We start from the raw sequence: 15,173 nt of genomic DNA on the forward strand, positions 1-15,173 counted from the left end.
GAATAACCATTTCTTACATAGCCAAGTTATCCGCCTGTACATCCAAACTTGAAAAAGTTGCAAACCGAACATTATACAGGATTTATAAATCATATTTAAAAACTTGAGGCTTCAAAAATCACACAGTTTCCCAAAAGAACGCAGGAAAATCCAATTATTGACAGGATAGCAGAGAATACTGGAAAGAAGGAGACAGACACAAGTTTGCTGCCTTAACATTTTACTAATCCTGACAGTCAAAGATGTTGATGTTATCAGAAGTAACAGTTTAAGCTGAAAATGAGGAATGGTGTTTTTGTGTGTTGGTCTCAAGTACTGAGACATGAGATTCAAGTATTTCCTATTTGATCCGAGCTCACTGTAGCAAAGAAGCGCAGGAAAAGAATTATTTTGTTTTTCCATACATTCGATCAATGTCCACCTGGTAGTGTGATGTAAGCTCTCTGCGTTTTAATTTGAAGGCATCTGTCACCAGACCAGTCTCAGGGGTCCAAGGATCAGGGCTCAAACGAATTTTTACTGGTATTTCAAATTTCTCCAGATGAGCTGCAATAATAAAAAATACAAATAAGAGAAAGATTTCAAATGTATGTGGGTTTATTTTTGTTGTTTTTTCCCCTCCTTAACTAAAACATAGATTGAGGAGCTAAATCGTGCTCTCACACAGAAAAGCCAATGCTATGGGGATAAAAGTACTCCTCAAATTTTAGTTTGATGCCACACAGAGAGGTCTTTAAAGCATGTGGCGTCACAGGATCTCTGGACAATTAAATTCGATTACCATGGAATATGTCCCATGTGCTTGGGCTTTTGTGCTGCTCACTGGCTTTGCAAATGCATGCACATACACACAGCAGAACGGCTCACTCAAGATCTATCCTGCCAGGCCCGTTTTCTAACCCTGACCCTCTGAAAGTAGAAGGCGGCATGGAATTGAATTTATTTAGGCTCAGAACAGTGCTACTTTCTGCTGTTTATTTCTCATATTATTTCTAGAAAGTTGCTGGGAGAACGTGTTGAGTACAGTAGCTGATTCCTTTGCTACAATATACTTCCCCAAACCTGCCCAACCCTAATTATACACTGTTTGTGCAGTTGAACTTCAGCGAACTCACTGGAAAGGGAAACTGAAGGAGGAGGAGAGGGGAAGAATGTAATTTCCCCCTTTCACTGTTTTCCCACCCTTTTTGTTCTCTATGGAACACAATAGAGAGGAGTGTTTAACTATTACTCTTTAGCATGGAGGCTAAGGTTATGAAGTAATGTAAAAGTAAAGTCAATGGAACACTGAGCTAATGAAAACAAATAGTGTATTGCATACTGAATGCTCATTAGCTTACACAATACTTAACTTGCTATATTATCTATTAAAGTTTCTGAGACGGACAAAGAGAAAAATGTGGGTTACTTACCTGTAACTGGAGGTTCTTCAAGATGTGTAGTCCCTATCTATATTCCATACATGGGTACACACACTCCATATGTCGGAGATCAAAGATTTCTAGCAAGTAGAGTTTGTCGGTCCACACATGGGCAGTTTCTTCATACCAAGGGCATACATGGCAGTGCAGATGGACGTCTCTCCAATTAATCCTCTTACTGTGAATCCGAGAGGATCAAAAGCAGAGGGGAAGGAGGACAGGAAGTGGAATACAAATAGGGACCACACATCTTGAAGAACTTCCAGTTACAGGTAGAGTAACCGAGTGCTGGTCCTTATGTGTACCCCACATGTGGGTGACTGGTAAGCTGTATTCAAAGAGGAGGGTGGTGCAAGGATGCCGTCAATATAGATGTCTGTAATACACCTCTGCTGCATCTGCAAAAGATGCCTGGACTAAGATGTTATCTTTGAGAGATATGGATGGAACTCCAGACTGCTGCCTTACAAATGTCCAGTATAGGTACTTCTCGAAGACATGCTACTGATGTTACCTGTGCTCTAGTACAGCGGGTCCTCAGCCTGTCCGTGGAAGGGAGATGCGCCAACTGATTACAAAGAGCAACACAGATATCAATTTAGAGAGTCCTTGAGCAGAAAAGCTGGTCCCCCAGAATGCTTTGCTATAGTGAAAATAGTCTAGGAATTTTCCTAATTGGTTTCATTCTTTGCACACAGAACTCTAGAACCCATCTGACATCAAGGGAATGAAATCTCCTCTCCTCATTAGAAGCATGAGTTTTAGTGAAGAATACCAGCAAGCGAAGAGACTGCTTCACATGAAAAACTCAGATATTACCTTGGGGGTGATTTTTGGGTGAAAGGAAACCTTCTCCTTATGAAACGTGGTGTATGGTGGGTCGCCCATGAGTGCCCCCAGTTCACTCACCCTGCTGACTGCTGTGATGGTGGGAAGAAAGACGACCTTTGTGGAAAGATGGGACATCAGGCATATGGCAATGGTTCAAAGGGTGGCCCAGTAAGTATTGACAGTACAAGCACAGGAACAGACTTCTGGTTTTCTCCAGGGGTGCTTCACCCGCGCCCTGCTCTGAGGCCCCGCCCGCACTCTGCTCCTTCCCCCAATGCCCTGCCCTTGCTCCACCTCTTCCTGCCCCCACTCTGTCCCCTTCCCTGAGGCCCTGCCTCCATTCCACATCTTTGCACCCCTCTCCGAGGCCCCTGCCTGCCACTCGCTGCCCTCCCCCAAGTCCCTCTGTGGGCCCCCAAAAGCTGTTTGGCAGGGTCACCAAACAGCTGTTTGGTGGCACCCCCAACTAGCTCATCGGGAGCATCGCCAAACAGCTGACTGGTGCTGAGCACCGGCTATTGTTTTTAACATGGGTCCTCCAGCCTCGGAGCACCCACAGAGTCGGCGCCTATAGGTACAAGCCTGAGGTCCCGCTGCAATGTTGGCACTGCTACTGGAGGGAAGATCCTAGTGAGACCCTTCAGAAATCTGACTATTGTCAGGTGACTAAAAATGGATTAGCTCTCTACTGGAGAATAGAAGACATTGATTGCAGCTAAGTGGACCTCCAGTGAGCAAATGAACAATCCTGACATCTTGAGGATAAGAAAGTAGTATAAAATAGCAGATGCTTTTTCTGAGGATAACTGGCTCTGTTGCATCCACGTAGAGAAACGCCTCCATTTTGCTAAATACCATTTTCTGATGGAGTCTTTTCTGCTGCAATTGAGAATAGTCTGAATGGCCTCTGATCATGGCTATTAGAGGGGTGCTACTCACAGACTGAGGCCAAGGTACACAAGCTTCCCTCTGGCCTGGATCAGACTTGTGTCTCATGGCCTTCTCCATGAGGTCCTTCTTCAGTCGGAGCTCTCGTCTCTCACAGGTCCGGAGAGGGAAGGAGCAGCAGATGCTGCACTTAGTGGAGATATAAGACTCCACAAGACAGTAAAGGTAGTACTGGTGGTCATTGCTGACCAAGATGCGGGAGGGCAGGAGATACGGTTCTTAAATCCTGGAACTCTGGGAATAGACATAGTTCCTGAGGTGGGGACAAACTAAACTACACTAACTAGACTATAAAATACTAAAAACGTTACAATATATACAATTATACATGCAGATTATGAAAGATAAAGATAGCTTCACACACACAAGATTCCGACTGAGGCCACATGATGGTAAGAAGGAACTGGAAAAGCATCTGTCCTCACCGCTCTTTATACTGTCAGTATGGGGTATAAGGGGAGCAACTGTGCAGGTGCAGACCAAGAGACATTACTTACTAGAAATAGCCAGTCTCAGACACATGAAGCACATATGTACCCATGTGTGGAAGTCACACAGAGACCAGCACTCTAAGAAGAATTACATAGACTATGTCCCCCACCCCTCCCACACACAAAAAGCATCCTCCAGTTAAAGTCAAATTTTGCAGAAAACACAAATACTTCATTATCGGCGGATTCTATTTTGGACACAAATTACTCATAATAAAACATCTTTTATAAATTCATATGCCTATTTTGTTTCTACTGTTTTATATTTTATACTTTTACAATACATTAAGTTCCACAAAGCAAATACAAATTTACCTGACTGCTCACCTGAGCTAGCAGCTTCAGTTACTACCTTCAGTACCTCTTTTTCCATTTCAGCACTGGTGCAGATCTCTTCCCAGGTTCCTTTAAATCCTTTCTTTCGAGCTAGTTCTGTAAGTTCCTTTTGATTTGGCACAACAAATGCAATGACATAAGACTGGAAACTGAGAAGTATAAAATGTACTTTAGTATGAATTTGGTAGCATTAACAATTAAGTCATTTAAAAACAATTATAAAGTTAAACTTTTTTCTATTTTATATTGATTCTTAACTTTTGTTCATCTAGAATCTCACAGAATAAGTATACAAAATTGGACCTCTGCCCTTTTTTAAATAGGTAGAAGTTTGTATTACTGAATATGGTTACTTATGCCATAACAGACCCATGTAAGTATTAAGGAGAAATATGATAGTGGAAGAAAACACACAAATTTAGAGTTGTAATTAATACCTAACTATAATGTCAGATTAGCCATTTTAAATGTAATTTCCTTATTATGAGATAATTTGGATTGCGTATTTACATAATGAATAAAAATAGGGCATATCGGGTTCAAATAATTCATTGAGGGGCAAATCTTAACCTGTCCTTTACAGATATGGAAAGTCCTCTTGCAAAGGAATCAGTGCAGTTCTGCTATACTAAGGTCAGGGGAGGCAGGGCTCAGCCTATGCAGAATGTGCACACCTCATGCATAAGGAGGATATGCAAAGGTCCATTATAATTGGATGTTCTGTTTTACACAATATTTGTGAGAGCAAGCGAGAAAGCCTTATAGGTAGATGGGAGAATGAGGAGAGGAGACTTGCTCAGAAGTTCGAGCAACCAGCAAGGCATCCCATACAGAACACAAACACCAGGGGAATGCCGTCAGGGATGCCTACTGTTTGTATTTGAGTCACATGCCTGAACACGGTAGCCAGTGCAGTGTGTGTTCAGATGCAAACATTGTGAGTGCTGCTGTACTGTGTGTGGGTCGTTGAAGTTGAATGGTCCCTATATCCTTTTGTAAAAGCTGATGCATTATTTCAGGTTTATTTAAAGGATTTTCTGTGTTAAATGCATTGATGACTCATAATGGATGTATTATGTATAAATAGTTTTATTATGAAAAAACAATAAAACACCAAATACAAACCTTTAAATGAACAAATGGGAAAAAACTGTATTTGGAACCCCATTTAACCAACCAATCTTCTTAAATAACCAACTGAATACAAACCTTTCACAAGTGCAACAGTAAGAACATTTCAAATGCAACGATTTGGAAGAGGGATGCAGAAAGTTAAAGGCAAGTATACACCTGTCCCCTGTCTCTTCTCATCCACATAGGTTGAGAACTTTGACTCAAAATTCTCAGAGGCATTGTAGGGCTCAAAAGAACTGGACTCCCAAAAGCCTAGAGGTTGGATTTGAGAGGTGAATGGGAACTGCTAGAAGCATTGCTGTGGGGATGCAGAGGTTAGGAGTTAGTGCTGTTCCCCTAGCCAGAATTGTCCAGGGTCTGAAGAACATGGCTAGGTCCCAAATTATGGGACTGCAGGGACTGCTGGCCTAGCAGAAGCATGTTTTCAAAAGGACGTTCTGTCTTAGAATAGCATCCATGAGTTGCCTCAGAATCTCTCTGCCTTTTTCCATGCTCTTCTTCACCATGGTGATGCAATTCTTGGCCACAGCCATACTTTCACTGGTCACTGCGACACTGTCCTTGCTCACTGCTACGTTCTCCTGGGACAGCTGCACTTCTTTCTCCCTCCCTCATATACAGTCTCCACTTCTCAGCCAGCCTGGTTTTCCTCTGTGTCTCTGCCATGAGTTCTGCAAACACTTTTTCTTGAGTCTTCTTTTTTCTCCCCTTCAGGTTGACCAGCCTGTCAGCAGTTCATATCCTGTCCTTGATGATCTGGCTATTGCAGAGCTGTGGCTGTGGAAGTAGGGGGCAGAGGAGAACAGTTGCTTATTGTTCATATCGCAGACAAATCATGATAGCTTTTTTTTGGTATGTATATGTGACTTTACCTCCCCGAGACTCTTCCCATTCATGGGGGAACCTCAGAGATGCTAAGTGGTCTGCATGTATAGAGGAATTTGGGTGCATTTGGATTTCAAATCTACTGTATCTGCTTTCATGCTGTTGGGGTGATGTGGTTGGAGCTATGATCCAGGTTTGGTTTTGCAGTTTTGTTTGTGCCCCGGAGGTGCTTCTATGGCATTGGAGGTGTAAAGGAGGGACTATAGGGGGAAAACTGGATAGTAATTCCCTCTACATCGCCTTTAAGCTGTCCTCACTCTCCATAACATTATGCTGACGTGGCTGACTAGGAGGCAGAGAATGGTCTTATTCAAAAAGGCAAAGGGCAGTATCTTGCTGCTCAGTTATTCACCAGGATGCCCCCCCCCCCCCCCAAAAAAAGCACTGCAGGAGTGGAAGGAGCTGACAAGCTATACTGAGAAGCATGGGTGAGTGGCTATTCCCTGTAAAATGCAAAACAAATATCAAGCTATTTCTCAATCTTAAGGTCTGCTATATCTCCCCTGTGGACATGGAGAAAGTGCAGAGAAGGACAGGGTCCTTCAGTGATCATCAACTGCAATGTATTTTACCAGGCATTTGTACCTTAGAAGCGTCCAGTATTGTTTGTGTCTTGACTGGGCAGGCAATGTGCACTTATACCTCACATAAACTATGAAAACTAACCCAATTTCTTTTTCTGCAAGCATGGTCTCAATCAACTGTTAATTTTGCACAAATGAATGCTTTTGTTATTGAAATATGCTATGAAGGGGGGGGTGCACCAGAGGAGAAAGAGGGACTAACTGCAATTGCACTATGCTGGCTGGATTTTGAAGCTGTAACAAACGGGATGGGGGTTTCTAGCTCATATCTGCCAACAATAATAATAAATAATAAATTGTAAACATAGATACTTACATACTGAAGTTCCCTTTATGGGATATGACTCTTCAGGCCTGGCATGGGTTTCTGTCTGGGACTCTGGCTCAGCTGATGCAGGGCAGGAACAAGGGTCTGTTGTAGCAGGGCATGACGGGAGCTGGCTTTCCAGCTGGCCAGAGTCAGGCTCCTGAGTCAGGCTCTCAGGGGGCAGCTCCTCTTCGGCAACCTCCTGCTCATCCTCTGATGGGTCTAGCTGGTCGTCCTCAGTGCGGGGGGGGAATGCAGGCAACACTCTCAGAATAGTGCCTGAGATGGGTTGTACTATAATTGGGTAGAATCCTGTCTACTTCATGAAAAATGGAGAGATCATGTGCCCCCTGTCAGATTGTCTCCTTTTCCCCCCTCATTTCAATGTTTCTCCTGAGCTTTTGGCTTCTTATCTGGCACTTGGTGGCATCCTGGTCACAAGCCCCCCGCCCCGACATCTGCTTTGCTATGTCCACAAAAAGGTTCTTATGCCTGTGGCTGGCCACAAGAGTTTTCTGAACTGACACTTCTCCCCCAGTGGTGATGATGATCCAGGGTCCCAGCATGGCTCCAAATAGCTGTGCGAGGAATGTTGTGGGGTTTCTCATGTGCTAGCACGTTTGTATCACCAGAATAATGATACACTGTAGTATAGGAGCAAATGGCCAAATCTGGCTCTGTGCCGCCCTTTAAAGAGGGGAAGGGTTATCCTGGAAACTCAACACCAGGGCAAGGAGGGCACACGAGTAAATGGACAGATCATAACGGTTGACCTGAAAAGCACTGTGGGATAGCCACTGTACGCATGCAAAAAGGTGGACAGTAACTGTAAACACACAAACAAAAGACTAAACTAATTCAATTAGGAGCAAACCTAGTCCATTTGCGGAGGATTCCAGAGTTCCCAGGAAATGTGGAGTTAGAGTGCAATGATGAGTTGCATCATGCATAAACAGGAATTTTCAAACCAGATTAACTGGATTTGATCCAGTTTAAAACCCCATGTAGACAAGCCCTCAGTGAGTTGCAACAACATTAGAAGCTGAAGAGCGGTTTTCCACTGCTGCCTCAATGTCTAATGGTGGATGGGTCAGGTGAGTTCTCCCTTCACTCTTGCAGAGATCCTCAACATATTCAGTTACTTGCAGCAGATATGTGGAACCAGATTTGGCTACAAATGTATTAACTTGGCCATGCACAAGTACTTATGCATCAATAAGAGATAGCTAACGCTTAATCTTTTCAAGTCTTAGATATGGTTATACCTGGAGCTGAGTGCATAGGCACAGTGCAAAACTTCAAATAATACAAAACAAAACAAAAATCTCTTTCAAATGGGCAAAAAACTTGCAAGTTAGCAAAAGAGTTTTATGTGCAACCACTGTAGTTTAAATATTAGAAAATGTTGACCCCAAAGTCTTGGACACATGAGCTCTCTTACCTGCTTGCATATGCACAAATATTATCTACCAGTGGAAGATTCTTCAAAGCAGCCTCAACTTTGCCAAGAGAGACGTATTCTCCAGCCTGGAGTTTTACAAGGTCTTTCTTACGATCTATTGATAAAGGGAAAAATTAAATAAACGTTATTTGCAAAATGAAAACACCAAGGGCTTGCTTATACCCATTTCTGAGATATAAGTGTATAAAAGCAACAAACATATTTCTGTGTGTTTTAAATTGGATAAATAAGGTTCCAGTTTTTGGTACTGCACAGATTAACAAAAAGCAATCTGCCCAGATCATTAGATGTGTCCTTCTACCAACAGTGATCCATATTTTAAACTACACAGAAGCCTTTCCCCAATGAAATATTTGTAGGTTTACTATGTTTTATTCCAACTAGATCTTCTAGTTATATGGTATCTTTATCAGATGTAACAATATCTATCAGCACTGTAAGCGAATATAACTAGACTATAATTAGAATTATGTGAAAAACAGTATTTGGCTGAAAGAGAAGGTTACTCATCCTCTGCAGTAACTGAGGTCTTTGAGATGGTTGTCCCCATGGGTGCTCCACTTTAGGTGAATCTGTGCCCCTGCGCTTGTAATCGGAGATTTTTTGTAGCAGTGCCTGGTTGGGTCACACATGCACGGTCCCCATCCCGCGCTGCCTCTGGCGGTTACATAGTGCTGTGCGACCAACCCCTTCCTTGGTTCCCTCTCTACCGCAGAGTCTCTAACATGAAAACTCCAAAGTAGAGGGGAGGGAGGAAGGGTAGTGGAGTTCCGGTACCTCAGAGATGGATGGTCTCAGTGTGGTCGGTACTGATGGGGTCTGATGGGTCAGGAACAACTCTTTTTGGCAAATTCCCAGGAAGGGGAGGTCAGAGTTCTTTTCTTTGTCACCTTTTTGGCAAAGTGCTCCTTCCTCTGAGGGGGTAGCAGAGAACCTCTGTCAGATGCCACCACTGGGGACCGGTGCCTGGGGGTCCATGATCCCTAACCGGATGCCGGGCGCAGAGACTTCTCCTCATGACACCGGGATTGAGGACCGGCAAGTGAGGCAATATTTAAAACCCAGGGAGTCGGGCATGCCACTTAGAATAGGGTTTCTCCCGTGACGAAGGGTAACTATACTATACTAAGGGGGATCCTAATAACTATAACTTAAATTCCTACGTTAAGACTTTTTTTTTTTTTTTTTTAAGAATAAACGGGGAAGAGATAGTAGTTAGTTTAGTTTACTACCCTGATTAACTAGTATTCTAAAGTTAAGATAGGCTAAAGATAAATCTCAGAGGTGCTGCCAAATGCTCCATCTCAAGCTGAGAGAGGTGGAGAAGGAACTGGGGGGGGGGGGGGGGGGGGAGTTTGGTCACACAGCACTATGTAACCTCCAGAAGCAGCACGGGACAGGGACAGCACATGTGTGATCCAACCAGGCACTGCTACTAAAAATCTCCAATTACAAGCGCAGGGGCGCAGATTCACCTAAAGTGGAGACCCAAAGGGACACTCTTCAAAGAAGTATGTTTCAAGCTGCTTGGCTCCTATACATATGACCAGAAACATATGCAGGGAATGCAACGTTTTGTGGTATTTTATTATTCATTCTTTTAATTTATATTTTAACAGTTCATCTATTGCGCAAGACACAATAATTAGAGATACAGGCCTCATTTCTCAGGTCTCATTAATACAGGACCCAAGTGGGGAGGATAGTAAAGTGACCCCCAATCCTGGATGTGGTAAGGGGTTGATTCAGACCTTGGTACAAGTGAGAGCAACTTGAAGGCTGTTCTATCTTGCACCAGCTGTAAGGGCTTCCAAGGGGCTGTTGCAACAGACAGGAATTGCCAAGTGCAGTGGCACTTTGGCCAAACCCCCTTTCCCTGGTCATACCCCAACGTGCTCTCTGGGGCAGCCAAGTAAGCTACTTTTGCACCTATAGTGTCCTGAAAGACCATTGCAAAGGGACCTAGGACTTGGCCCACATCACAAAATAAATGAAGTCAATAGCAACAGTCCTCATTTTACTCTTAAATCAGTGCTCTGATTTTCAATATTACTGAGCACCCAGAAGCTCCCACTAACTTCACTGGTGCTTCACACTTTTGAAAGTCCTGCCACTTATTTGGGTGCCTAAATATGGCCTTAGGAGCCTAACTTTAGGCACTTGTTTAAAAAAGTGTTGCCTGCGTGTATTCCTCTTCCATTGTCTGTAGAGGACTCCAATTAATACCAAGACAAAGAAACACACCTTAGAATTACTGACAGCATAATACCAATACAACTTCACCCCCCAACCCACCCCCCCATCAAAAAACAACAAAACACAAACAAAAATCTCTAAAACTTAATACAATAGTTTAAATAGCTCATAAATCTTGATTTAGGAAAGTAGAGTCCTCTGTTGATGCACCCAATATCACAGCTAAATCTATATTAATATTCTAAAAGAGGGAGAACAATTGTAGTTCTTTGTGTTCAATTGTGTTGACACTGGTGAGGCCTCATCTGGAGTACTGTGTCCAGTTTTGGGCCCCACACTACAAGAAGGATGTGGATAAATTGGAGAGAGTCCAGCGAAGGGCAACAAAAATGATTAGGGGTCTAGAGCACATGACTTATGAAGAGAGGCTGAGGGAGCTGGGATTGTTTAGTCTGCAGAAGAGAAGAATGAGGGGGGATTTGATAGCTGCTTTCAACTACCTGAAAGGGGGTTCCAAAGAGGATGGCTCTAGACTGTTCTCAATGGTAGCAGATGACAGAACGAGGAGTAATGGTCTCAAGTTGCAATGGGGGAGGTTTAGATTGGATATTAGGAAAAACTTTTTCACTAAGAGGGTGGTGAAACACTGGAATGCGTTCCTAGGGAGGTGGTAGAATCTCCTTCCTTAGAGGTTTTTAAGGTCAGGCTTGACAAAGCCCTGGCTGGGATGATTTAACTGGGAATTGGTCCTGCTTCGAGCAGGGGGTTGGACTAGATGACCTTCTGGGGTCCCTTCCAACCCTGATATTCTATGATTCTATGATTCTATAGTTTAAAATATTAACTGGAGCTTAGGGTTGAGAGATAAACATATTCCTTGGATACACAGAACAACATGAGCCCAAATGCCAAGTAGTCCACCACTTGAGAATTCTAGGTAACAACACAATAAAGCAGTTCAAGTATGTTGTTTGCCTGAACTGTGTCAACTGATAGGAGTAAATTAATCAAATTCCTTAGGTAACTCACCAATTATTTTTAGACATCCATCTGCATGGAACTCTCCAATGTCTCCAGTATGGAGCCACCTCTGTCCAGTCTCATCCACAGTGAAATCTTTTTTGGTTCGTTCTTCGTTTTTGTAGTAGCCCATGGTCACATTTTGGCCTCCAATAAGAATCTCACCTCTAGGATATGGTTTATCAGTATTATAATATCCACCTAAAAACAGAGTTAATTATTTTCTAAACATGATGTTGATTTAAAAAAATTGAAGTTAAACAAAAAAACTACAAAACAGAAACTATTCCAAGCAAATCTATACAGTTTTCAATGGATTAATGTGTTTGGTTTTTTTATCAAAATTAGGTTGTATAGAGCAGGTTTAGATTAGAATAATTATTTTTGAAAGTATCTTTTTTTTACAATAAATTTCTGAATAATTTAACTAGAGTATTAGTGGCTCCAAACCACTTTTAGCATCTAGTTAGCGAGGTGGGCAGGCACTGTTCATTAATGGTGAAATTCCTATGTGTGCAGAGGACCAACTTAAAGCATACGTATCACCTCAGTCCCATTCAGGGGACTTAAGTTAGACATAAGCCTTACACTGGCCCAAATCAAAGGGGTGAATTTCATTCAGTGTTGTGAGACAAAAGCGCTCCAAAATAATAAAGCAGCTCCGCCATCCAAATTAGAAGAAACTGTGAAGGGAGGCAAAGGACTGAGAGGTACTTCAAACATCTAATTAGACCCATTAGATTTGGCATCTATTTAATAGACTTCCATTTCACTGGCCATTTCTTTCTTTCTGTCTTTATTACATTAATGCTAGTAAACTGCACTATGCCTATTGTGAAATTTTCTAACAAGATGAGAAAATGTGTACTTGTAGTTTAGCTTGAACCACAGTGAATCCAACACCCCTGGCTTGGCACATACAGAGTTTTGTCTCCCATTCCAGTGTGTTGACATTAAATAATTCTCTAGATAGGAGGGTACATGCATGCACACGCACAAACACACAAGATGTATGTTCATATATCATGTGACTAACAAAAAGAAAGAAATACTACAGTAGATTATTTATATTATCCTAGTGCCTAGGAGTTCCAGTATCCCATGGTGCTAGGCACTGTACAAACACAAGCTGTAAATCAGAACTGTTTAAAAATATTCAGTGTGTGCTAATAAACAAATCTATAAATATTTATAACATTTTACAGTGGTTTAGGAGCTGATTTTTTTAAAATCAAACTTGTGTGCAACAAGGTAGGAAAAAAACAAATAAATATTCATCTACCAATCTAATATTATTGAAACACAGGAAGTTTCCGTTCATCCTGAAACAAAAACAGACTAATTCCATGGCTTTATTATACTAACCGTCACCTATTTAGGCAAATATCAACAATTGTCTATTGTCCGCATTTAATTTATTTAAACATTTTGTTCACTTCCTCTTCAGTAAGCAACACATGCACGGTACTTCTTGAGGCAGATTTTTCTCAATCCTGCTTGAGCAAGCTCTATAAGGGAGCTTGGTTGCAGCTCACTAATCCTGTGTCACCCAGGAAACAGCTTTACACTGTGGAGGATTGGGCATAGTGCAGCCAAATAAATAAATACTGACATAAGGTTCTTACATGCATTTGAGTTTCATTACATAAGAGTTTTCTTACCTTTTTCCCAGTTCATTAATTTGATTTCACAGCAAACCAAAGGTGCTCCTACTCTCCCTGTAGTGTAGTCCCAAACTAAAATTAAAAATTTTCAATTAACAATTTGCAAGTAGTGATTACAAATAAATTTTATTTATCAAAACTGAACAGAGTTGAGTTAATTAATGAATTAATTCTTAATTTTAGTTCTCACAACACAACTTTCAAAATGTGCAATTAAGATACAAGCATACTGATTAGGATCTTGATCCTGCAATGGGGGAGCAAGGTGAAGAGCTCAAATTAAGTCAATATGGCTCTGGGTAGTCACAGCAGTCCACCCTCATGAATCACATTACAGGACCAGAGCCTACAGCTGTAAATGGATGCTTGTGTGCTTGCTGATTAAGTCAACAATAAATAAAATTCCACAATAATTTATCAATACTGAATTTCTTTTCTGACTACCTTTGAACAGACACAATGAAATTCCAAGATGGGAATCCCCAATGCCAAATGATGCTCCATATACCATGTAGTTCCCACTTGTGATCTCCAGAGATCACGTCTGCTCTGGCTCTCTGCCAAAGCATCCACACTCCAGGAAGGTGCACTGGTTGAGAGGGTGATCTGCAAATGCAGAAGTTCCAGAGATTGACTGCTTCTATGCAAAGAGGGGCGAACCATGCTTCCCCTTGTTTGCTGATATAGTAAACTGTTGTCATGTTATCCAATAGGCCTTGAACATGCAAGGTCTGAATAAAAAGTAGGAATCACTTGCAGGCTTTGTGCACTGTATGCAGCTCCAGAAGGTTTATGTGCAGCTGGGATTTTCGTTGGGTCCAGATACTCTATCCAACACATTTGCACAGATGGGAGGGGGTCTGTAGTTCATCTTTCTGAGGGTGGGGAGGGACAAAGGGAAGTCCCATGTTCCCTTTTTTCACACCAAGGGAGAGAACACAGAACTGGGGGGGGGGGGGGGGGGAGGAAGAAGAGGAGATCAATTTGTCTGGAACTGTCCATAAATCAAGCCTGTAGACATCAAAGTCGAAGTCTTACCAAAGGGTGTCATATACATACACAAGGCACATGACCTAGGCAGTTAGGACAGGTTCCAACTGTTGTCTGAGGGCTCAGTCAAAGCTAAGTGATGAAATCCTTTATGGCTTGGAATATGTCCTGAGGTAGGTATGCTTTGGCTCTGATTGAATCTAGGGTTGCTCCAATAAAGTCTATAGTTTGTGTGGAAGCTAAAATGGACTTTTTTATGTTTACTTGGAGTCTTGACAAGTGTAGGAATCTGAGCAGGATCAGGGTTGTCATCCATACTTGATATGGTGTCCCCATATACAACCAGTTGACACTGCTCTGTGCTGGCCACCATTTTAAGGAGTTGATTGCCTGTGCTGGAACCCTCAGCTAATCTTTCATGAGTTCCAGGGAGTGGACCCATACTTTTAAGATGAAGCCTAGAATGCACGTGATGTCTGATTGCATCCATGGAATGATCCCTATGCACAATACTAGGAGGCCTAACAGTTGAAGGCTCAGTGCAATAGCAGGCCTCTTGAAATTCCTAAGCAACACAAGGAGGTTCTGAATTTTCTGGAACCTCTTAAAGATAGACACCTCGACAGCAAAAATATATCTATGTTCATTCCCAAATGAGTTATTTGGGTGAACGGAATCAAGCTTTTCTTGATATTGATAATAAAGCCATGAACCTCAAGGAGATTCAAGGTCAGGGATGTAGCTCTATGTGCTGTTGCTGTGGATAAGAGCTCTGATTAGTGTCATCCAAGAAGGAATATAGGTGGATCCCTTGTGACCCGAGTCTGAATATGATTACCACCACCATCACTGTAAAGACAAAGATGACTACAGACAAGCCAAATAGGAGCATCCATTATTGCTA

At 42.2% G+C, this 15,173-nt stretch overlaps 1 protein-coding gene across 7 annotated transcripts in view; it reads right to left on the reverse strand.

Annotated features, from left to right (window-relative positions):
• Nucleotides 1–237: 237 nt before the first annotated feature.
• Nucleotides 238–15,173, reverse strand: part of ACSL3 (acyl-CoA synthetase long chain family member 3) — a 103,473-nt gene continuing 88,537 nt past the window's right edge. For 6 of the 7 annotated variants that reach the window (XM_074963936.1, XM_074963935.1, XM_074963937.1 and 3 more), the window contains 5 exons: nucleotides 13,277–13,351; nucleotides 11,625–11,816; nucleotides 8,379–8,493; nucleotides 4,007–4,176; nucleotides 238–546 (listed from right to left, as the gene is read on the reverse strand). In XM_074963936.1, coding sequence (XP_074820037.1) covers nucleotides 386–546; nucleotides 4,007–4,176; nucleotides 8,379–8,493; nucleotides 11,625–11,816; nucleotides 13,277–13,351 — 713 coding nt within the window. In that variant the 3' untranslated portion in view covers nucleotides 238–385. The remainder of the gene's footprint in view (nucleotides 547–4,006; nucleotides 4,177–8,378; nucleotides 8,494–11,624; nucleotides 11,817–13,276; nucleotides 13,352–15,173) is intronic. The other variant, XM_074963941.1, reaches the window with a different exon arrangement.

The sequence above is a fragment of the Natator depressus genome, chromosome 9, assembly GCF_965152275.1.
Source record: "Natator depressus isolate rNatDep1 chromosome 9, rNatDep2.hap1, whole genome shotgun sequence".
NCBI classification, from domain to species: domain Eukaryota; kingdom Metazoa; phylum Chordata; order Testudines; family Cheloniidae; genus Natator; species Natator depressus.